This window comes from Cherax quadricarinatus, unplaced genomic scaffold, assembly GCF_038502225.1.
Source record: "Cherax quadricarinatus isolate ZL_2023a unplaced genomic scaffold, ASM3850222v1 Contig3697, whole genome shotgun sequence".
Taxonomy (NCBI): Eukaryota; Metazoa; Arthropoda; class Malacostraca; order Decapoda; family Parastacidae; genus Cherax; species Cherax quadricarinatus.
In genome coordinates, this window is record NW_027198723.1 from 2689 (window position 1) to 26003 (window position 23315).

The 23315-nt window shown below is 39.9% G+C and overlaps 1 protein-coding gene across 1 annotated transcript; it reads left to right on the top strand.

The window, feature by feature from the left end:
- The first annotated feature begins 5389 nt into the window (after nt 1-5389).
- LOC128693445 (uncharacterized) lies at nt 5390-21829 on the top strand. Its single transcript, XM_070081692.1, has 3 exons — nt 5390-5486; nt 17817-17982; nt 21604-21829. Exons 1-3 carry the CDS (start codon nt 5471-5473, stop codon nt 21812-21814), a joined length of 393 nt encoding a protein of 130 aa, XP_069937793.1. The 5' UTR covers nt 5390-5470; the 3' UTR covers nt 21815-21829.
- The last annotated feature ends 1486 nt before the right edge of the window (nt 21830-23315 follow it).

Sequence of the window (23315 nt, forward strand, 5' to 3'; positions counted from 1 at the left end):
AATAAATACTGAATAACTGAACCTTATAAATTGTATATCTTAAATGTTTCTCACAATTATATCACATAAATGTTAAACCTAAAACCCAATCTAACTTTATTATTTTTTAAATACACTACCTAACAGAATACTCCATTCTACTGAATGTACAACAATGCATGCAACCATATGACCTGTCTTTGTAATACTCACTTGTGCTTTATAGTAATCTGTTTACATTAATGTTTTATCACTGATTTCATCATTGCTTAGTTAATCTTAAGTTAATTTTAAGCCAGCCCGTAATGCTATGCATAGTATAAGTGGCTTTGGAGTAAGTAAGTAAGTTTATTCAGGTATACACAAATACAGTTACATAGAATTATCATACATAGCAGCATATGTGTAGAGAACCTAGGATAACCCAAAAAAGTCAGACAGAGTGACTTATTTCCATTGGGGTCCTTTTACCTTATTATTATAATATAAAGGTTATAATATTTTCTTATTATTCTATAATGAAGATAACATCTTATTATCATACTAAAAAGACTATCTACTAGGGTCTATCTACTACACGAGGGTCATTAAGACTATCTACAATACGAGGGTCATTACTAGGAATAAGGTAAAATTTACACGTATGTTAGCTAAAAAATAGAAAATCATTCCCCTCCCTTTCTGTAGCTACATTCATCAGACACCTTTTGGCACTCTTCTTGAACTGGTTCATGCTATGACTGGCTTTGACATGTGCGGGCAGTCTGTTCCATTCCTTTATTGCTGTACAATAAAAGGTGTTTGAAGCCTGGCCACTGACTGTGGGTACTACAAAGTTGTGCTCTCTCCCCCTAGTACTATGATTGCTTTGGTTCCCAACCTTGACAAAATTGACAGCAAGATATTCTGGACACTGTTTGTGAGCAATTTTATAAACATGATTTAGCTTCAGTTGTTTTACTCTGTCTTCAACATTCAGCATATCCAACTGCTGTAATTCATCCTGGCCTACATGTTCTCTTGGTCCCAGCCCCAGGATGAATCTTACGATTTTGTTCTGGGTGATTTGCAGTCTATCTTTCAGTTTTTTTGTCAAGGCAGAGTACCATGAAGAGCAAGCGTAATCCATATGGCATTGTATAAGGGCTAGACATAGGGTCCTGCGAGCCTCAGTAGGTAGACACTGTGCTTGTCTATACAGGAACTTCAGTCTGGCATTCGCTTTCTTTACTACACTGTTCCCTATCAATTCTCCTGACATGCATGGGTCAAAGGGGATTCCCAGATATTTTACTGATGAAACCAAAGTGATGGGCTCCCCATTACACTGAACATTAAAATTATTTACCCTTCTCAGTTTATGTTTCGTGCCAAAGAGAATGGCTTCAGTTTTCCCTAGGTGTAATGATAGTTTGTTGTCTACTAACCATTTGCTGCAGGACTCCAGTTCCAGTGTTAAAACATTAGCAATATCTTGTGGGTCTTTACCTGACACTAACAGAGCACTGTCATCTGCATACAGTAGGAGTTTGCACTTGACACTGATAGGCATATCATTGACATAACATAAGAATAATAAGGGACCCAGAATACTACCTTGGGGAACTCCACATGTTATCGGCAGGGGTTCTGATTCCGTTTTGTTGATTTTGACTATTTGTCTCCTGTTGCTAAGGTAGGACTTAAACCAGTCTACAGAACCTATACCGATAGCTTGAAGTTTCTTACATAATATATTGTGGTTGACAGTATCGAAGGCCTTTTGCAGGTCTAAGGTTACCATACCTATGAGGTTCCCCTTTGACATTTCAGTTCTCAGGTAATCCATCAGATTAATAAGGGAGGTGTCGGTTGAGTAGGATCTTCTAAAGCCCGATTGATAGCTATGGAGAATGTTGTTGTCATTAAGGTACTTAACTACTTGAGAATACACCGCCCTCTCTAGAATTTTAGATATTATACTGAGTATACTAACAGGCCTATAGTTGCTTACATCAGACCTACTATTTTTCTTGAAGATAGGAGTAACTCTGGCCTCCTTGAACCCCTCCGGTACGGTATTAGTGGTGATTGATAGATTTATTATGTGAGCAATAGGGATTGACAGTTCAGAAGCACCATCTTTTAGGAACTTAGACGGGATGTTATCAGGGCCTGTGCTCTTAGTTGGGTTTAACCTGCTTAGTTCTTTTTGAATAAAGTCATGAGATACACTTACTAGTTGACAACTGTTTGGGGTTACCCCTTTATTGGTATAGTATGTTTGAAACTTATCAGAGTCTGTGTTAAAGGTATTTGATGCAGCTGGTAGTTTACTTACTAGTGTTGATGCAACAGATGTGTAGTAGGAATTAAAGCAATTTGCCACCTTAGATGTTTCGTGGCATACCTCATTATCGATAGTGAGTACTATGTTAGACCTATCTACTGGCTTATGGCTATACCCCAACTGTTTTAGTTGTTGCCAGAGCTTTCTGGGGTTATGCTTATACTCTTCAATTTTTGAGCAATAGTGCTTTGCCTTTGCTCCTTTTATAAGTCTCTGTACTCTGTTCCTCACCCTTTGGAATTCATTTAGTGCTGCAATATCCTGTCTGTTTGCTTTAAATCTTTTTAGCAGCTGGTCTCTGAATTTCATATTATCTAATATCTCAGTAGTCATCCAGGGTTCAGTTCTTCGTTTAATCCTAACCTCTTTAACTGGTGCAATATTATCAAGGATGGTAGTGAACATTGTTTTGAATTTTTCCCAGGCATCGTTTACGTCCGTGCAACTTGTTATCTCTGTCCAGTCACAATTGTGTAGCCTATTTACCAGTGTTTCTTTACTGTAGTTTCTAGTTGACCTCATTTTTATTGTCCTGTGTAGGCCTATCCTATCCCTAGTGATTTTCCTGGTGCAGTAAATGATGAAATGATCACTAAGACCTGTGGTAATGACGCCTGACTGACTAATGTTCTCAGAGCGGTTACAAAGTATGTGGTCAATTAGGGTGGCTGAGAACTGTGTGATCCGGGTTGGAGTATTAATTAGTTGAGTGTAACTATTTAATCCTAGAATTTGCTTATACCTTTTGCATAGCCCGTTATTTTGCTGCTGAAAACAGATATTGAAGTCGCCCAGTATTATTGTCTCGCAATTGTTTTCAACTCCGGACAAGACTCTGGAAAAGTCTTCTAAGAACTGGTCCTGGGTAGGAGGGCGGTAACTAGTTCCTACTAAGATGGGTTTGGTCTTAGGAAGCAGCACTTCAAACCATAGAATCTCCAGTTTATTGTTATTTAAATCAGGTCTTGGGTTGTAAGCTAAGTCATTTCTAATGTAGGCACATACTCCACCACCCTTTCTGTTCCTATCTAAGCGTTTTATATTGTAACCTTCTATTTTGACCTCGTCGTCAGTCACCGTATCATCCAACCAAGATTCAGAGATGGTTATAACTGCCGCCCTAATTTTGTTAGCTAGAATCCTAATCTCTGCCAATTTAGGAAGAAGTGATCTTGCATTGACATGAATAAAGTGAAGGCCTGTTTTCATAAAACAATCATAATCATCAATATATGGCAATGGGTCATTTGTATTAAAATTAGGTAAATCAATGTCATCACTGCTAAAGGGTAACTGTGCCAAAGTGCATTTGTTACACACAAAATGAATTCTGGCACCGTTGCTATAATTGTACATACATCCATCATGCACCCACCCCTTACACATTTTACATAAGGTGCCTTTTCTGTTTTTCATGCGTACTTTAGTACAGTGTATGCACCTGTTTGGTAGTGTTTGAGATAATAATGGCTGTATTGTCTCACATTGACCTATGTATGCATTACATATGGAGTTAAGGTTATCATTCCTAGCTACTAGACCGTCATTATCGCCGTCATTTATCTGTCTGTTTTGCCTCTGCACAATAGTTTGAGGTCCTGGATTAATTTGGATATCACCACTTAAGAGCGCTACAATAAGAGCTGTGTGCCACTGTTTTTGTTTGGGTATGCGGTGTTGCCATACCTTGCGGCGATAGTGACATTTACTTTTCTGGTAGGATGGCAACTGTTGGGCTTTTACTGTCCAGGGCGCTGTTACTCCATTCACCTTTTCCAGCCCCCATGACTGATTTCTTTCTTCATGGAATTGAAGAAGAAATATAAATATAATTATGGCAGCCTGTACCCCCCTAATGCCTGCCATTTTCACTCTTCGCTCTTTTACTCATATACAATAATATTTATTTCTCTTTTCCAGTCCCTAGTACACTTAGTATCTGCTTTAGCAATCACCACTGAATTACTAGTAAAATTTCCTCTTCAAAACCCTCTTCACTGCTCACTTTTCCCTTAACTTCACAAACCCCTTACAGTTAACCCCTTATTACACACTCCCCTTCCCATCTCACTTCACAGTCTGGCTTCACCAATTAACTTCTAACTCCTTTCCATTCTGGTAGATCAGAAAGGTTTAATCAATGGTTTTATCCTTCCAAATCCCCCTCAATTCCATTTATCGGGGGTTGTGTCGTGTTGTTGTCTCCTGACCTGTTCTGCTGACTCAGCCATTTTTAAAACACTGAGGGGAGTAACGCCACCTACAACCTGACTTTCCTTGAGTTTATAGATATATTTGGCGTTTTCTGCTATGATTCTCTCACTGTACACTGGTCAGCTGAATATAGGTCAGCTACTAAAACATTAACCTTGACTGTTTAACTATTCACTTCTTTCCCACGACTGGCACTGAGGGATAACCGTCCTATAACCTTGGAGTTTTGTACTGTTGATTTGACGATGTCTCCTGTGTTTCCCTCTCGTTAGCACTGGTACAGGTGATATGATGGTGGTACAGATATGATGCTACTGTCAACAGATGAACGTCAGTAAAGATGAGAATTTCACTTCGCTAGTTGTACGTCTGGCAGTAGCTGCTGTTTGGATGCCGGTCAGCCATGTTTAAATGCTCAATTCTTTCCCTCGTTTGGCACTGAGGAAAAAAGTCCTACAGACCTGTCATTTCCTTGGAGATTTAGTTGATCAGGTTTTCTGCCATGTTGTCTTCCCGTTGAACACTGGTGCAGTTGATATGGAGGTCAGTTATTTCATTGTAGTGGAAAACGTCTCATGTCTGGTTCACGTCTGGCAGCAGGTCTGGTACTTGAATGCCGGTCCCTCTTTTGTCATATTTAGTCCATTTCGTTGTCGTCACCGTCAGTTTTTATGTCACTATAGGTTCCTTGCATGTTGTTGCAGCAGTACTTGCAATTTGGCCATCACTGGAGTTCGGATAGGCCCAGGGGACGGCAAGATATAGGAGCAGCCTTGTTTGCTGCGGCATGCTGCTCTTACCTGTATTTTTTGTACCTCTGTTTGTATGCTTAAATTACTAAATAAATAAATAAATAAATAAATAAATAAATGGTTGAGGTGGTGAGAGGTGGTAGTGAAGCCTGGTGCTGCGGTCGCCCTTAACTTACCACAACAACAAACTACGAAGATGCCGCGTGCTAGAGGTGAAATATCTGTTCTATTTTTTAAAATATTATTTACTTATTGTATTAATATGTATTTACAGTACAGGAAATGGAGAAGTCTCTGTTAATGGGCTTTGGTTTATTTTCAATTTGAAATTTAATGTGTTTAGCCTTAATGACATATTTCAAGAACGTATTGCACCATTGATGATTATTAAGTATGAACCATCACAGTTGCAGGTTGTACTCCAGTTATTTATCCTGGAGTGTTATTAACGAACGATAAAATTAATTTCCTTGTAGTAGTACTCATGAAGGATAAATTATTTATTTTACTGTTATTAATGAAGGATAATCAGGAAAGACAACGGTGTGGACTATTTCCATTGCGATTCTTAGGTCTTCCCAAGGTGCCACCTACATTCAGTTTTATTCAGATTATTAACCTGGTGGGTTAGTATCCCAGGATAACCCAGAAAGGCCATGTATTTAGACTGGCTTGGTTCCAGTAGGGTCCTTTAGTTCTCTCCCCCAGGATGCGACCCACATACCTAGACAGCAAGACCCTGGGTTATGCAGAACATCTCTTGCTAGCTGAAAACGAAAAATAACAGACTATAGTACTATATATATATATATATATATATATATATATATATATATATATATATATATATATATATATATATATATATATATATATATATATATATATATATATATATATATATATATAAGAGGGAGGTGAAAGTGTATAAACTAAGGGAGGAGGAAGTGAGATAGAAGCGACTATTGGCAGAAAGGTGGGCTAGTGCAAAGATGAGTAGTGGGGGGGTTGAAGAGGGTTGGAATAGTTTTAAAAATGCAGTATTAGAATGTGGGGCAGAAGTTTGTGGTTATAGGAGGGTGGGGGCAGGAGGAAAGAGGAGTGATTGGTGGAATGATGAAGTAAAGGGTGTGATAAAAGAGAAAAAGGTAGCTTATGAGAGGTTTTTACAAAGCAGAAGTGTTATAAGAAGAGCAGAGTATATGGAGAGTAAAAGAAAGGTGAAGAGAGTGGTGAGAGAGTGCAAAAGGAGAGCAGATGATAGAGTGGGAGAGGCACTGTCAAGAAATTTTAATGAAAATAAGAAAAAATTTTGGAGTGAGTTAAACAAGTTAAGAAAGCCTAGGGAAAGTATGGATTTGTCAGTTAAAAACAGAGTAGGGGAGTTAGTAGATGGGGAGAGGGAGGTATTAGGTAGATGGCGAGAATATTTTGAGGAACTTTTAAATGTTGAGGAAGAAAGGGAGGCGGTAATTTCATGCACTGGCCAGGGAGGTATACCATCTTTTAGGAGTGAAGAAGAGCAGAATGTAAGTGTGGTGGAGGTACGTGAGGCATTACGTAGAATGAAAGGGGGTAAAGCAGCTGGAACTGATGGGATCATGACAGAAATGTTAAAAGCAGGGGGGGATATAGTGTTGGAGTGGTTGGTACTTTTGTTTAATAAATGTATGAAAGAGGGGAAGGTACCTAGGGATTGGCGGAGAGCATGTATAGTCCCTTTATATAAAGGGAAAGGGGACAAAAGAGATTGTAAAAATTATAGAGGAATAAGTTTACTGAGTATACCAGGAAAAGTATACGGTAGGGTTATAATTGAAAGAATTAGAGGTAAGACAGAATGTAGGATTGCGGATGAGCAAGGAGGCTTCAGAGTGGGTAGGGGATGTGTAGATCAAGTGTTTACATTGAAGCATATATGTGAACAGTATTTAGATAAAGGTAGGGAAGTTTTTATTGCATTTATGGATTTAGAAAAGGCATATGATAGAGTGGATAGAGGAGCAATGTGGCAGATGTTGCAAGTATATGGAATAGGTGGTAAGTTACTAAATGCTGTAAAGAGCTTTTATGAGGATAGTGAGGCTCAGGTTAGGGTGTGTAGAAGAGAGGGAGAATACTTCCCGGTAAAAGTAGGTCTTAGACAGGGATGTGTAATGTCACCATGGTTGTTTAATATATTTATAGATGGGGTTGTAAAAGAAGTAAATGCTAGGGTGTTCGGGAGAGGGGTGGGATTAAATTATGGGGAATCAAATTCAAAATGGGAATTGACACAGTTACTTTTTGCTGATGATACTGTGCTTATGGGAGATTCTAAAGAAAAATTGCAAAGGTTAGTGGATGAGTTTGAGAATGTGTGTAAAGGTAGAAAGTTGAAAGTGAACATAGAAAAGAGTAAGGTGATGAGGGTATCAAATGATTTAGATAAAGAAAAATTGGATATCAAATTGGGGAGGAGGAGTATGGAAGAAGTGAATGTTTTCAGATACTTGGGAGTTGACGTGTCGGCGGATGGATTTATGAAGGATGAGGTTAATCATAGAATTGATGAGGGAAAAAAGGTGAGTGGTGCGTTGAGGTATATGTGGAGTCAAAAAACGTTATCTATGGAGGCAAAGAAGGGAATGTATGAAAGTATAGTAGTACCAACACTCTTATATGGATGTGAAGCTTGGGTGGTAAATGCAGCAGCGAGGAGACGGTTGGAGGCAGTGGAGATGTCCTGTCTAAGGGCAATGTGTGGTGTAAATATTATGCAGAAAATTCGGAGTGTGGAAATTAGGAGAAGGTGTGGAGTTAATAAAAGCATTAGTCAGAGGGCAGAAGAGGGGTTGTTGAGGTGGTTTGGTCATTTAGAGAGAATGGATCAAAGTAGAATGACATGGAAAGCATATAAATCTATAGGGGAAGGAAGGAGGGGTAGGGGTCGTCCTCGAAAGGGTTGGAAAGAGGGGGTAAAGGAGGTTTTGTGGGCGAGGGGCTTGGACTTCCAGCAAGCGTGCATGAGCGTGTTAGATAGGAGTGAATGGAGACGAATGATACTTGGGACCTGACGATCTGTTGGAGTGTGAGCAGGGTAATATTTAGTGAAGGGATTCAGGGAAACCGGTTATTTTCATATAGTCGGACTTGAGTCCTGGAAATGGGAAGTACAATGCCTGCACTTTAAAGGAGGGGTTTGGGATATTGGCAGTTTGGAGGGATATGTTGTGTATCTTTATACGTATATGCTTCTAAACTGTTGTATTCTGAGCACCTCTGCAAAAGCAGTGATAATGTGTGAGTGTGGTGAAAGTGTTGAATGATGATGAAAGTATTTTCTTTTTGGGGATTTTCTTTCTTTTTTGGGTCACCCTGCCTCGGTGGGAGACGGCCGACTTGTTGAAAAAAAAAAAAAAAATATATATATATATATATATATACAGTGGACCCCCGCATAACGATGGCATCACATAGCGATTTTTCCGCATACCGATTACTTTTATCGCAAAATTTTTGCCGCGCATACCGATTAAAAACCCGCTTACCGATTTTCGTCCGAGACGCGTCCAATGTGCCCTCAGCCAGCCTCACATGTGCCGGCCCTCCCATTGTTTACCAGCCAGCCTCCGCGGTAACATCCAAGCATACACTCGGAATATTTCGTATTATTACAGTGTTTTCGGTGCTGTTTCTGGAAAATAAGTGACCATGGGCCCCAAGAAAGCTTCTAGTGCCAACCCTGTGGTAAAAAGGGTGAGAATTAGTATGGAAATTAAGAAAGATTTTGAAGGGTTTGGGGCTAACCCTGAGAAGCCTATGCCAGTTGTGGAATCCATTGTGCCTACTTCAAAGATTAAGGAAATGTGTGCACAGTGGGTTGAACTGCAAACCTTTATAGATGAAAATCACCCTGACACAGCTGTTGCAAGCCGTGCTGGTGACTATTTCAATGACAATGTTGTGGCCCATTTTAGGACAAATCTTAAAGGACCGGGAGGTACAGAGCTCTATGGACAGATTTGTTGTGCGACAGAGGTCCAGTGACTCTCAAGCTGGTCCTAGTGGCATTAAAAGAAGAAGGGAAGTAACCCCGGAAAAGGACTTGCTACCTCAAGTCCTAATGGAAGGGGATTCCCCTTCTAAACAGTAAGAAGATAATGCTCTCCCCTCCTCCCATCCCATCAATCATCACCAGATCTTCAATAAAAGTAAGTGTCATGTAATTGTGCATGCCTTTTTCAGTTTGTGTGTATTAAAATTAATATTTCATGTGGTAAATTTTTTTTTTTTCATACTTTGGGGCGTCTTGCACGGATTAATTTTATTTCCATTATTTCTTATGGGGAAAATTCATTCGCATAACGATTATTTCGCATAACGATGAGCCCTCTTGCACGGATTAAAATCGTTAACCGGGGGTCCACTGTATCGTGGTCAAAGGCAGTGAACGTCGAAGGGCATCACTGCACGCCTTCCTGCGTCTAGACATATACTGCAACACACGAGACATCACTGCGGCTGAGCTGTGACGTAACAGGGTACGGTTTCCTATGGAACGGTGAAGCAGTCATCGTAGGAGTCGCTGCAGGTTTTCACTCAACCTGGGGCATGACATGCTGGTGCCCTCAAGTGAGGCGTCGACAAAACTCGGCAACTGGGCAGGACTTCTGGCAAGCGACTCAGGAGGACACTTCTCGACTGGTACTGTCGCTGGGCTGTCACTGCCGGCGAGCGTGGAGCGAGTTGTGGAGCGAGTCGTGGCAGAGACGACTGGGCGAAACATCTGGGAGTCGTAACATCATACACCAGACTGCAGTGAGAGAGCTAGCAGTCAAAGTGACATCATCTTTGTGCAGGCTGCTCACTGAAGCTTGTGACACGAGGCTGACACAGCGCCTGCCGACAGGGCTAACTGCGGCTTGACGAGTGTCATTCTCTCGGCAGTTGGAGTTATAGCAGAGGTTAGTCTAAGCGTCCCCAGACTTGTTTCTCTACATATAACTGCACTCTGAAGGTCTGGAGGTGAAGTGAAACAAATCTCGATGGGAATCGTAGCAGGTACGATTCTGCAGAACATCTATGAGCGACGAGTATAAGAGCTTTCTGTACAAGAGGGCTCGGTCTCAGGGCTGTCTGATATCAGCTGTCAAACGCACTGGTCACACGGGTGACTTAACACAGTGGTGTTATTCAGGTCTGGCTCAGACCTCACTGGACACACGGAAACTACACACACCCACAGTATATGCGGTACAACATGGCTTAAACTAGCAAATGATGCTTTTCTGTACATACACTAACATGTGAGAACACTGACTGAGAGGAATTAATTAACACACGACATATATCTTCTCTCAATCTTCTCGACAATACTGAAATAATTACTAGAACACTCGATGTGACATCATGTGATGTCAGGCGTGATGTCGCGAGGTGACGTCAGCAGCATCTCGAGGTGAAGTCAGCAGACATCTCGAGGTGACGTCAGGCAGACATCGTGACGTCATGAAGTCGGGCAGCATCGTCAGTGACATCAATGTGATGCGGGCAGCAGACCACAGCATGAGGCCTGGGACATCTGGTAACTCACGTGGCTTGTAGATCCACGTGTGACATCGCCCACACCCACGTGGCTGATCGTGATCCACGTGGCGTCGTGATCTACGTGGCATGCTGATCCACGTAGCTTCGAGTGGCCTCGGGCACTCGGATACACAGTTCTGGCAATGAATTCACACGAAAAACAGCAGAAAACACAGCAGAGGGAGTGGGCAGTGGTGAGTGGTGTATGGTAGTGTTGTGGCGAGGAGTGAGGTGAGTGTATGGCGAGGGAGGATCTGGCCACTCTCCTCCTCCTCCCACCCACAAACACAGGAGAAACTCACACTGGACGCAGAAATCACCACAAAACTCACCTCTGGCTTGCTGAAACAGCTGTGCTGAGCTGAACAACAACAGCAACAAACAAGTGACGCTGAACACGTGACTTGAGAAACAGCATGGGACGCTGTAGCGTGGGGTCACTGGGAAGCCACTTACAATTCTCGAAGAAATTCGGCAAATTTCGGCTGGATCCTGCTTGTACCTGTGTCTGGATGCTCAAACGTGCAGACACGACATCAGGACAACTCGTTGAGAGACGGATGCTTCTTGTATAGGGTGATAAAGTGAAGATGACTTCATACCTCTTCCTTCCTCTCTCAGGGCAAACACAACTGCTGTGACCACCGCTTCCCACCAATGTGAACGAAATTATTTGGTAGAGCTGAAAGTGGGTGATTAATGAGACGTCTTCGGAGGCTTCTTACTTTATTGTTAAGTCGTGGTGAGTACACAGGCTTGTGTGTTTGTGCCCATGGCCCGGGCAGGGCCATCCCACGAGAGAGAGCTACTAGTAGGCCTTGTGTCTTGCTGCTAGGCCACTGTGTGAGTGAGAGAGTGGGGGACCAGCTTGGCCCACAGAGCATGGGCTGTCTGTGGACAGGCCCAGAGGGCAGCACTTTAGTGGCGCGAAATATGAACTAAGCTGGCAGACAGCATGGGCTGTCTGTGCAGACAGTACAGGCTGTCTACAGTCACTGGACCTCTGTCGCATAACATATCTGTCCATAGTGGCCTGTACCTCTCATTCCTTTATGACTTTCCTAAAGTGTTTCACAACATTGTCAGTGTAATAGTCACCAGCACGGCTTGCAATAGCTGTGTGAGGGTGATTTTCATCAAAAAAGGTTTGCACTTTAAGCCACATTGCACACATTTCCTTAATCTTTGAAGTAGGCAACTTCTTCAATTTCTCTCTCCCCTCCTCCGAACCAGTTTCCTCAGGTCTGGCCTCTTGCTGTTGAAGTTGATCTAGCAGCTCATCAGTGGTTAGTTCTTCATTGTCCTCCTCCACCAACTCTTCCACATCATCCCCACTAACCTCCAACCCCAAGGACTTTCCCAATGCCACAATGGATTCCTCAACTGGCATAGGATTCCCAGGGTTAGCCTCAAACCCTTCAAAATCCCTTTTGTCTACACATTCTGGCCACAGTTTCTTCCAAGCAGAGTTCAAGGTCCTCTTAGTCACTCCCTCCCAAGCCTTACCTATAAGGTTTACACAATTGAGGATATTAAAGTGATCTCTCCAAAACTCTCTTAGAGTCAGTTGAGTTTCTGAGGTCACTACAAAGCACCTTTCAAACAGAGCTTTTGTGTACAGTTTTTTGAAGTTTGCAATAACCTGCTGGTCCATGGGCTGCAGGAGAGGAGTGGTATTAGGAGGCAAAAACTTCACCTTAATGAAGCTCATGTCCCCATAAAGTCGCTCTGCCACGTCTGTAGGATGACCAGGGGCATTGTCTAACACCAGGAGGCACTTAAGGTCTAATTTCTTTTCAGTTAGGTAATTTTTCACATTGGGGGCAAATGCATGGTGTAACCAGTCATAGAAAAAGTCCCTAGTGACCCATGCCTTACTGTTTGCCCTCCACAGCACACACAAATTAGCCTTGAGGACATTCTTTTGCCTGAACGCTCTGGGAGTTTCAGAGTGATACACTAATAAAGGCTTCACTTTGCAATCACCACTAGCATTGGAACACATCAACAGAGTAAGCCTGTCTTTCATAGGCTTATGTCCTGGGAGTGCCTTTTCCTCCTGAGTAATGTAGGTCCTGCTTGGCATTTTCTTCCAAAACAGGCCTGTTTCATCACAATTAAACACTTGTTCAGGTTTCAGTCCTTCACTGTCTATGTACTCCTTGAATTCCTGCACATATTTTTCAGCTGCTTTGTGGTCCGAACTGGCAGCCTCACCATGCCTTATCACACTATGTATGCCACTACGCTTCTTAAATCTCTCAAACCAACCTTTGCTGGCCTTAAATTCACTCACATCATCACTAGTTGCAGGCATTTTTCTAATTAAATCCTCATGCAACTTACTAGCCTTTTCACCTATGATCGCTTGAGAGACGCTAACTCCTGCTATCTGTTTTTCATTTATCCGCACCAATAAGAGTCTCTCAACATCTTCTATCACTTGCGACCTCTGTTTCGAAAACAAAGTTGCACCTTTGGCAAGAACAGCTTCCTTGATTGCCTTTCTGTTGCCCACAATAGTAGCGATGGTTGATTGGGGTTTCTTGTACAACCTGGCCAGGTCGGAGACACGCACTCCACTTTCATACTTAGCAATGATCTCTTTCTTCATCTCTATAGTAATTCTCACCCTTATTGCTGTAGGGTTGGCACTAGAAGCTTTCTTGGGGCCCATGGTCACTTATTTTCCAGATAAAATCACCGAAAACACTGTAATAATGCGAAATGTTCCGATTGTATGCTTGGATGTTACCGCGGTGGCTGGCTGGTAAACAGTGCCACCGGCGGAACATGTGAGGCTGGCTCAGGCCGCACATTGGACGCTCTCGGACGAATAGCGTTGAGCGAGTTTTTTAGCGGTATGCGAGGCAAAATTTTTTCTCTATGCACTGCATGCTGCAGGATTTGTTTTATATGGTGCACACTTACCACAGATGTATTCTCTCATATCTAGGTTCAAATTTACTGCTCACGGCTTATCTGAGTGAACTGAGCTTATGACTTAGTACTACGGCTTGGACCCTGGCCTAAGTGCCATACAACTATGCGACAGACCCTCAAAGGGTTAATAATTTATATTGCTGTTGTAAAAGCAATTCTAGATTTCCTGAATAAACCTTTCCTTATGTCTAAATTACTGTTATTTATTTATTTATTTATTTATTTATTTATTTATTTATTTATGTCTTTGCAAATAGTACATTGAGATTATGTATTTACAATAATGGATTGCAATGCAAAGAGAGCCTCTATTATGCCTAGGCATTATGGGTTGACTTAACATTATTGGCTTACTCACTACTTAACACTAAGAATTATATCATAGTTGTACAGTAGATCTATTAATTATAAATGAATATAATTTATATAAAACATTAACCCTTTGACTGTTTTCGACGTATAAATACGTCTTACGAGCCAATGTTTCTGACGTATATATACTCAATAATTCTAGCGGCTTCAAATCAAGTGGGAGAAAGCTGGTAGGCCCACATGTGAGAGAATGGGTCTGTGTGGTCAGTGTGCACCACATAAAAAAAATCCTGCAGCACACATTGCGTAATGAGAAAAAAAAACTCTGATCGTTTTTTTGGAATAAAACGCCGACTTTGAGGTGTATTTTCGTATAGTATTTATCGTTGTATTCGCGTTTTCATGGTCTTAGGTGATAAAATGGAAAACATATTACAGAAATAGAGATGATTTTCATTACTTTTACGATGAAAACGACCTTGAAACTGAGCTCAAAGTAGCGGAAATGTTCGATTTTTACCAATGTTCAAGAGTAAATAAATCACACCACACGTCCAATACACGTCAACTGGGGAGTCTAATATTCTTTCACTAGTGCACTGATATTATTTATACCATTTTTACAATAATGCAGTCGTCTGCATAACAGTAAATTTTGTATTTTTTTGTATGAATAAAAAATCAAAATAGAAAGCAATAATAATATAAGAGGGGCCTAGAGATGTGACTAATGAACAGAGCATATGTTATTTTAGTGCCACGAATGTCTACCTTGTTTATTCTGGACCCTATTTTGAAATTGGCATCTTTTTTATTTTGCGTGAAATTGGCCAAATTGCCAATTTCTGACCACCATATTGGGTAGTCCAAATTAGTAAATGGGAGGTTTCTTGTACTCAGCTGATAGATAAAATGGAGTTCTAAAGAAATAGCTATGAGTTTGGTCAACTGGAACAATGGAATTGGCTGAAAATTGGGCTCAAAGTCGGCGAAATCGCCGATACGCATATGTCGCTGAGACCGCTAACTTCGCGGGAGCATAATTCCACGAGTTTTCGACCAAATTTCGAACTTTTGGTGTCATTACCATCGGGAAAAGATTCTCTATCATTTCATAAGAAAAAATAATTTTTTTTTTTTCAAAAATTGAGCGACATAGAATGACAGTTTCAGAGAGGGGCCTGAAACAGTCAAAGGGTTAATGGTGAGCAGCTAAATTTAATTTAACTTTTGAAGCAATCTGAAAGTATCGGTGGAGTACTGCTGTCAGGTTTTCTCCTACCGGAGTCAGGTCAGGTCACATTGACTTAAGGGAGGAACACGGCAAGTGAGTTTGTTATCATTCTTGTATTTATCCAACTACCTTTTGCTATAACGGTACTTGAGGTTCATTAGAGGCCTTTTATTTATTTATTTATTTATTTATTTATTTAAAATTTGAGCACACATACAGAGGTACAAAAAAATACAGGTAAGAGCAGCATGCCAAAGCCACTTATACTATGCATAGCATTACGGGCTGGCTTAAAATTAACTTAAGATTAACTAAGCAATGATGAAATCAGTGATAAAACATTAATGTAAACAGATTACTATAAAGCACAAATGAGTATTACAAAGACAGGTCATATGGTTGCATGCATTGTTGTACATTCAGTAGAATGGAGTATTCTGTTAGGTAGTGTATTTAAAAAATAATAAAGTTAGATTGGGTTTTAGGTTTAACATTTATGTGATATAATTGTGAGAAACATTTAAGATATACAATTTATAAGGTTCAGTTATTCAGTATTTATTTGGTTTTGGGTGAGTAAGTGATCTTTGAGAAGAGACTTGAATTTATAAACAGGTAGTGTTTCTTTTATATTTACAGGTAATGAATTCCAGATTTTAGGGCCTTTTATGTGCATTGAGTTTTTGCATAGCGTGAGATGGACACGAGGAACATCAAAGAGTGATCTGTGCCTTGTGTTATGGTCATGTGTTCTGTTGAGGTTGGCAAGGAGATGTTTGAGGGGAGGGTTAATATCAGAGTTAAGTGTTCTATGTATGTAATAGGTGCAGTAATAAGTATGGATGTTTTGTATGGTGAGTAGGTTTAGTGTATTGAATATTGGTGGAGTGTGCTGCCTGTAGTGAGAATTTGTTATCATTCTAACTGCAGCCTTTTGTTGGGTAATTAGTGGTCTGAGATGGTTACTTGTTGTTGAGCCCCATGCACAAATTCCATAGGTGAGATAGGGGTAAATAAGAGAGTGATATAGGGCCAGGAGGGCTGACTGTGGAGCATAGTACCGTATCTTCGATAGTATGCCTACAGTCTTGGAAATTTTCTTAGAAATTTGTTGTATATGTGTATGAAATTTGAGTCTATTATCAAGGTGGATTCCTAAGAATTTTCCCTCTGTTAGCTTTGTGATAGGTGATCCGTTTATCATTATGTTAAGAGGGACATCTGTAGCTCTGTTACCAAACTGAATGAAGTAGGTTTTGTCAATGTTTAGTGTAAGTTTGTTAGTCCTCATCCAGGTAGATATTTTCTGTAATTCGGTATTTACAGTATTGGCTAGCGTGACTGGGCTCGGGTGAGAGAAGACGTATGTAGTGTCATCTGCAAATAGTGTGGGTTTGAGTAATTGCGAAGCATTTGGTAGGTCATTTATGTATAGGAGAAAGAGAAGAGGGCCAAGGACACTTCCCTGTGGGACACTGATTGTGGAACGTAGTACCGTATCTTTGATAGTATGCCTACAGTCTTAGAGATTTTCTTGGTGATTTGTTGTACATATATGTGTCTGGAACTTAAGGCTACTGTCAAGGTGGATACCTAGGAATTTTCCCTCTGCAAGTCTTGTGACTGGTGATCCGTTTAGTGTTATGCAAAGTGGAACATTTGCAGCTTTGTTTCCAAACTGAATGAAATAGGTTTCATCAGTATTCATGGTAAGTTTATCAGTCATCATTCAGGCAGATATTTTCTGCAATTCGGCATTGACAGTGTTGGTGAGTATGACTGGGTTTGGGTGGGAGAAGACGTATGTAGTGTCATCTGCAAATAATATGGGTTTGAGTAGCTGTGATGCATTCAGTAGATCATTGATGTAGATGAGAAAGAGGAGTGGTCCAAGGACACTTCCTTGTGGGACTCCTACTGTGATTGGTTGGGTGGAAGAGTTTGCATCATTTGTGTACACATATTGACTTCTGCTACTAAGGTAATAACTGTAGGTAATTGAGGGAATGGCCTCTGATACCATAGTGCATTAATTTAGAGTACAGCAGTTCATGGTCGACTGTATCAAAAGTTTTACATAAATCATTGAAAATTCCCAGCGGGATTTCTTTCTTTTCGAGTGCGGTATATATTAGTTCTAGAATGTGTATGATAGCATCATTTGTGGTTTTATTATTCCTGAATCCAAACTGACAAGGGTTTAATATGTTGTGTGAGACGAGGTAGGAATGGATCCGTCTATGAATTAATTTTTCAAAGATTTTAGAGAGCAGTGGTAAGTTAGATATTGGTCTGTAGTTATTCAAGTCAGCTTGGTCACCTCCTTTATGGATCGGAGTGACCCTCGCTATTTTGAAGATTGTTATTGTTATTGTAAAATTACAAAAATCTTGCTTTTTTTGTGAATTATATTTCCTTTAAAAAATAAATTGCATTATATTTAAAACCATGCAGATTTATCTTAAATTTTATCAATTCTTTATAGGAAGGAAGCGAGCTTGCTCCCAAAGACAGATGTCTACATCGCAGAACAAGAGGGCAAAACCCACAGTGATAAACCTGGATGTTACGTACTCCAGTGATGAGGCACGCAGTCCAAGTCCCTGTACTCTGAAACCTGTTTCTGAGCCTCAGGTTTCTCTTGATTTAAGGTAATTTGGATTTCAGTTGCCTGGAAGACATTTAAAACCAGTCCCAGGAAATGCTTTCATTTGATAGTTTTAACATGCATCCCATATCCATTCTATGAATTGTAGGAAAGCGACTTCATTAGGGTTATCTAAACCGGGATAATCCAGCAAAGACAATAATATGGTCTATTTCCATTGAGATTGTCTCTTATGTACCTACATTGAGTAGGCCCTGCTTATATGGCAGGTTAGATTCCAGGCTACAGCTGGTGCCTGAAAATTGTCTACAGTGTCCAAGAATTTTCCAAAGAAATTTTTGTTCCTTTTTCTCATGAAATGGTAGAGAATCTTTTTTGAAGGTAATAAATCAAAAAGTCCAAAATTTGATGGAAAAATGATGAAATTATGCTTTTGCAAATTTTGCTGTGTCAGTGATATTTACGCATCAGCGATTTTGCCCACTATTTTAGGCCCATTACCCCTCAAGGGAGGTTCCTTGATGCTGGTGAGGGGGCTCTTGATCTAGGGAATTGGATCTATGCTCCGGTTCACTGAATTCAGCCTGAATACCTTCCATCCCCCCACATTTTCTGTATAATCCTATGGGTTTAGCGCTCCCCCATAATTATATATATAATATAGGCCCATTACATTGTTCCAGTAGAGCCTCCACTTATACAGCAGGTTAGGTTTCAGACTACCGCCATAAAGCGTAAATTGTTGTAACGTGGAACGCTATTTTTCCATTTATAAATGCATATAAATGCCAGATAGCAAGTTTACACTAACATATACATGTTTAGTTTAAAAAATAAAAAATAATAAAAGTACACACACACAGTATATTCATTGCCTACCTTAAAATATTTGTTGTCTTAATGTAGGGTGAGAGGTGGGTGGTATTTATTGTAGAAATTCTTCCATTCTATCAAATGAGACAGTGTAGACATTCTTGGCACTAAAACAGCATTTCCTCTGTTCATTAGTTATGTCCCCAGGCCTCTCTGAATTTTTATTCACATAAAAAATAGAAAATTTACTATTATGCATTATTGTAATAATTGTATAAAGTCAATACATTCGTGAGCACAGACCAGTTGGACATGTATTGGACAAGTGATATAACTTGTGTCCTCTGGAATATTGGCAAAAATCAAACATTTCTGCTACTTTGAGTTTAATTTCAAGCTCCTGAAACCAATGAAAATCATCTCTTTTTCTGTAATATATCATCCACTCTATCAAATGATGTCAAGAAACTGAGAATACAGCCATAAAAGCTATCTGAAAATACACCTCAAATTTGGTATTTTAACCCTTTAACTCTCCATATGTTGATCTACATTTTCACTGCTAGCACAGTGAAATAGTGAAACAAAGAGGGCAATTTTCTGTTTGTAATAAGACCAAAAAAACAAAATTTTAGCACCAGTACTTATTGAGATATAAAGCGGTGAAGTTGGCACTGGATGCTCACCTGACGGCAATGTAGAGTCCTGCCGCTCGCAGAAATGTTGCCGATATACCTTTTACAGCTAATCTTTGTTCTGACACTACTATTTCAATCCTTCATATTAATCAAATAGTCACAAACACACTGACAGGTGAACATGTTTGCCTGCCTTGGTCACATACTATTATCTAGAAATCTTTCTTTCAACACATCGGCTGTATTCCACCAAGGCAAGGTGGCCCAAAAAGAAAAACAAAAGTTTCTCTTTTTAACTCTAGTAATGTACACAAGAGAAGAGGTTATTAGCCCCTTGTTCCCGGCATTTTAGTTGCCTCTTACAACACGCATGGCTTACGGAGGAAGAATTCTGTTCCACTTCCCCATGGAGATAAGAGGAAATAAACAAGAACAAGAACTAGTAAGAAAATAGAAGAAAACCCAGAGGGGTGTGTATATATATATATATGCTTGTACATGCATGTGTAGTATGACCTAAATGTAAGTAGAAGTAGCAAGATGTACCTGAAATCTTGCATGTGTATGAGGCAGAAAAAAGACACCTGCACTCTTACCATCATGTAAAACAATTACAGGCTTTCGTTTTACATTCGTTTGGCAGGACGGTAGTACCTCCTTGTCTAGAAATATATACAAATTATTTATTGGTCCCAGCAATATCCTTAGAAGTGCTGGAGTGTGAAACTCCTAAGCATGGCATCACACGAGTGTCACTTTACACTGCTGACAGTGCAGTCCCTCAGTATTGCTGATTGTGCACTACTCCATGATCCTTGGCATATGTTTTTTAATTTGTTCTCACAGTTAAACAGAAACATGTGTTTTTCTCTGTCTAGCTCTGTCTCTTTATCTCTGGTTATCTGTCTGCCTGTCTGCGTCTGCTTGTCTCTCTCTATCTCTCAGAGAGAGTCACTCATGAACCGACAGGTATTACACACGTTGCATAATAGTCACATCTGAACAAGTGGAAATGCGTATTACTTGACACATTCATGCTTATTCCTCATATCAACAAGCACAGTATAGCCTTTGTCATGCTTTTTTGGTTTATCCTACGTAATTTACACTGCGTGTGATAATTGTACTTATGTGTACCTGTGCCTACATACACTTAGTCCTTGATCCTGGTTTATGAGCAGCTCTGAGACAGACAGAGAGATACAGATATTGAGACAAAGATAGAGCTAGCTAGCTAGCCAGCCAAAGCCAGCCAGCCAACAAGCCAAAGCCAGCCAGCCAACAAGCCAAAGCCAGCAGGATGACACTACCATTGGTAACAAAGTGGAAAGGATGTAACACAAATGTTGCACATAGGTTATTATCTAGATTTTTTATATTTCCTTGATCATTTGCAACCACATCCGTCTCAGAGCCACTATACTCGGAGTCAACATCACTTTCCTCTTTGAAGGAGTGTTAATATGACATGACATTAGTGAATCCCTGGGGTTTGCCATGCTGTTTGCTCTAGCTGGCGCCCAGTTGAACTGGTGCTCCCACGAGGTACTAAGTGGCCCCAGTTTTTTTTTAATACTGCGCACACTGAGGTCTAAGATCCATTCTATGCTGACTAAGCCTCTCAGGCCTATTATGCCAAATTTGGAGGCAGGAAGAATGAAATCTCCATCTACATTTGGAGCGTTAGCAGTAAGAATGTTGTTCAACACTTGGACAGTTAAAAGGTTAAACTTAATACACGGTTAATTTTTTTCCCATGCATAGCATCGGACAGGATTTTTTTTTATATGGTGCACACTCAGTGCATAGAACCATTCTTGCATATCTAGGCCCAGGTTTACTGCTCACTGTTTATCTGAGTGAGCTGAGCTCATCACCTAGTACTATGGCACAAACCCTGAGCTCAAAGCTGTAGTACTACAGCGTGGACCTCAAAAGGGTTAGGGTAAAATGTAGTGTGCCACAGATCTTTCCCCTCAGCCTTGCAGCTGAGGGGAAAGATCTGTGGCATGCTATTTTTTACCATAAATTTATTCCATAAATGAACATTGAGAAATGCTCATCGAGAAACTGTCATAATTTTCATCAGTCATATAGTGAAAATGAAACAATAAATTACGTGATAATCAACAGCCGACTGTAGTAATAATGAGTATAAAAATAATGTCATTTATTTTACATTTAACTGTCTTTACATATGTTTTTGTGTTCAGCCCAGATGTCAGGAGGCGGGGCATCATGTCTGACTCTGACTCGGACTGCACCCCGGTAACCCCTGTGTGTTTGACTTCACCTGCCAAAATGGACCAAGTGAATGGGGATGATGAGATGCTTAGCAGCAGCTCTGTAGATGACTTGTTTTATGTGGATTATAACTGTGAGTTGAATCAATTCTTTGCCTGCTGTGAACATTCATGTCACTGAAAAAAAATACACTTAGAAATAGTAGTAATGATGATATTTTATTTAATGTTGTTTTACTCTAACCAAAAACAAAACCTGCGGTATTTTATATTTCTATATATCTTGTACGTATGTATTGGTCTAAATCAGGTGGGGAAGCTTTGTTGGAAGGGGGCATTAAAGTAGCTGTAATCTAATAAGGCCACAATCAAGAATTTTGATTATATTGCAAAATGTTGGCTATTTTATTAAAAGTTAATTATAATTATTATATAGTAACTTCAAGAAAAATAGTTCATTCAAAAGGGTGCAGGTTCCCCACCCCTGGTCTAGCTATTGTTAATTTTTTTAGCAAAGAAGTCAAGGGTTGACCTACTGTATTCCTAACATAAGGTTGATCAATACTCTGGCTTATGTGGTTGGTTGCATGCCTTGTTAATCAGAGAACCCCAAAATTTTAATTTATCAAAATTTTACAAGTAAAATTTAATACCACACATCCACATACGAGGGGATATATTTATAAATTTATGTACTGTACTGTTTATCACGTATACATTATTCTGTGAATATCACTTAATTTAGTGCGTGTGTGTCGCAACCCAATTCTGAAACCGCCTCCCTTTGTCGCAGTATATTAAAAAAAAAAATATTATTTTTTCTTACCAAAATTTTAGGATTAATTTGGTGAGTGTTTTAAGCCTATTTTTTTTTTTTTTTTGCGATCAGTACTTACCAAGATATAGAGGCAAAAAGTTGGCAGAAAATGAGCCGCATATGGCAACAGAGGCAAATGCCGCTCACCCGGTACATTTATATTTACTCCCATTCAAAGGTTTCTTGTTTTTTCCAATATTTTTTTTTCCAAGTAACTTATGTGGCATGTGAGACCAGAGTAAGGTGCAATGTTGTTGTATGCACTAATAACTGCACAAACATTATTTTCATTATATTGTTTACAAAACTTGTTTACACAACCAACAATACAGAAAATTGTTTATTACTATTGTTCTATAATATATATATATATACAAATGTACAGTCACTGGACATGTTCCTAGAAGTTCTGCAGCTTGTGGAACTCTTTGAAACATGGTTTCATATGCAAAACGAGTGTCTCTGCATTTTTGTGGGCTTTTTTTTTTTGTATGTGCACAGACAAAATGCCTTGTCTGAGCAGTTTTCTTCAAAGTAGTAGCAGGCAGTTATGTTAGGTAGTTATCCTAGGTAAATGGTCATGTGTCATCATTCCTTCCTTCCTTCCTTTCATCTTGTCCTTCCTTCCTTTTTGTTTCTATAATATATATACACATATATAGTCACTGGACACTTTCATAGAACTGCTATTAACTCCTGGAAGCTTTTTTTTTTTTTTTTTTTTTTTTTTTTTTTTTTTTTTGTGTGTGTGTGTGTGTGTGTGTGTGTGTGTGTGTGTGTGTGTGTGTGTGTGTGTGTGTGTGTGTGTGTGTGTGTGTAAATATGCTGAGTCATGGTGTGGCTGTTGTCAAAATGACAGATTATA

Excerpts from the sequence above, each read along its gene's own strand:
- LOC128693445 (XM_070081692.1), top strand. Across the intron at positions 17,983-21,603 it reads CAGGTTTCTCTTGATTTAAG|CCCAGATGTCAGGAGGCGGG; the intron begins GTAATTTGGATT and ends TTTTGTGTTCAG.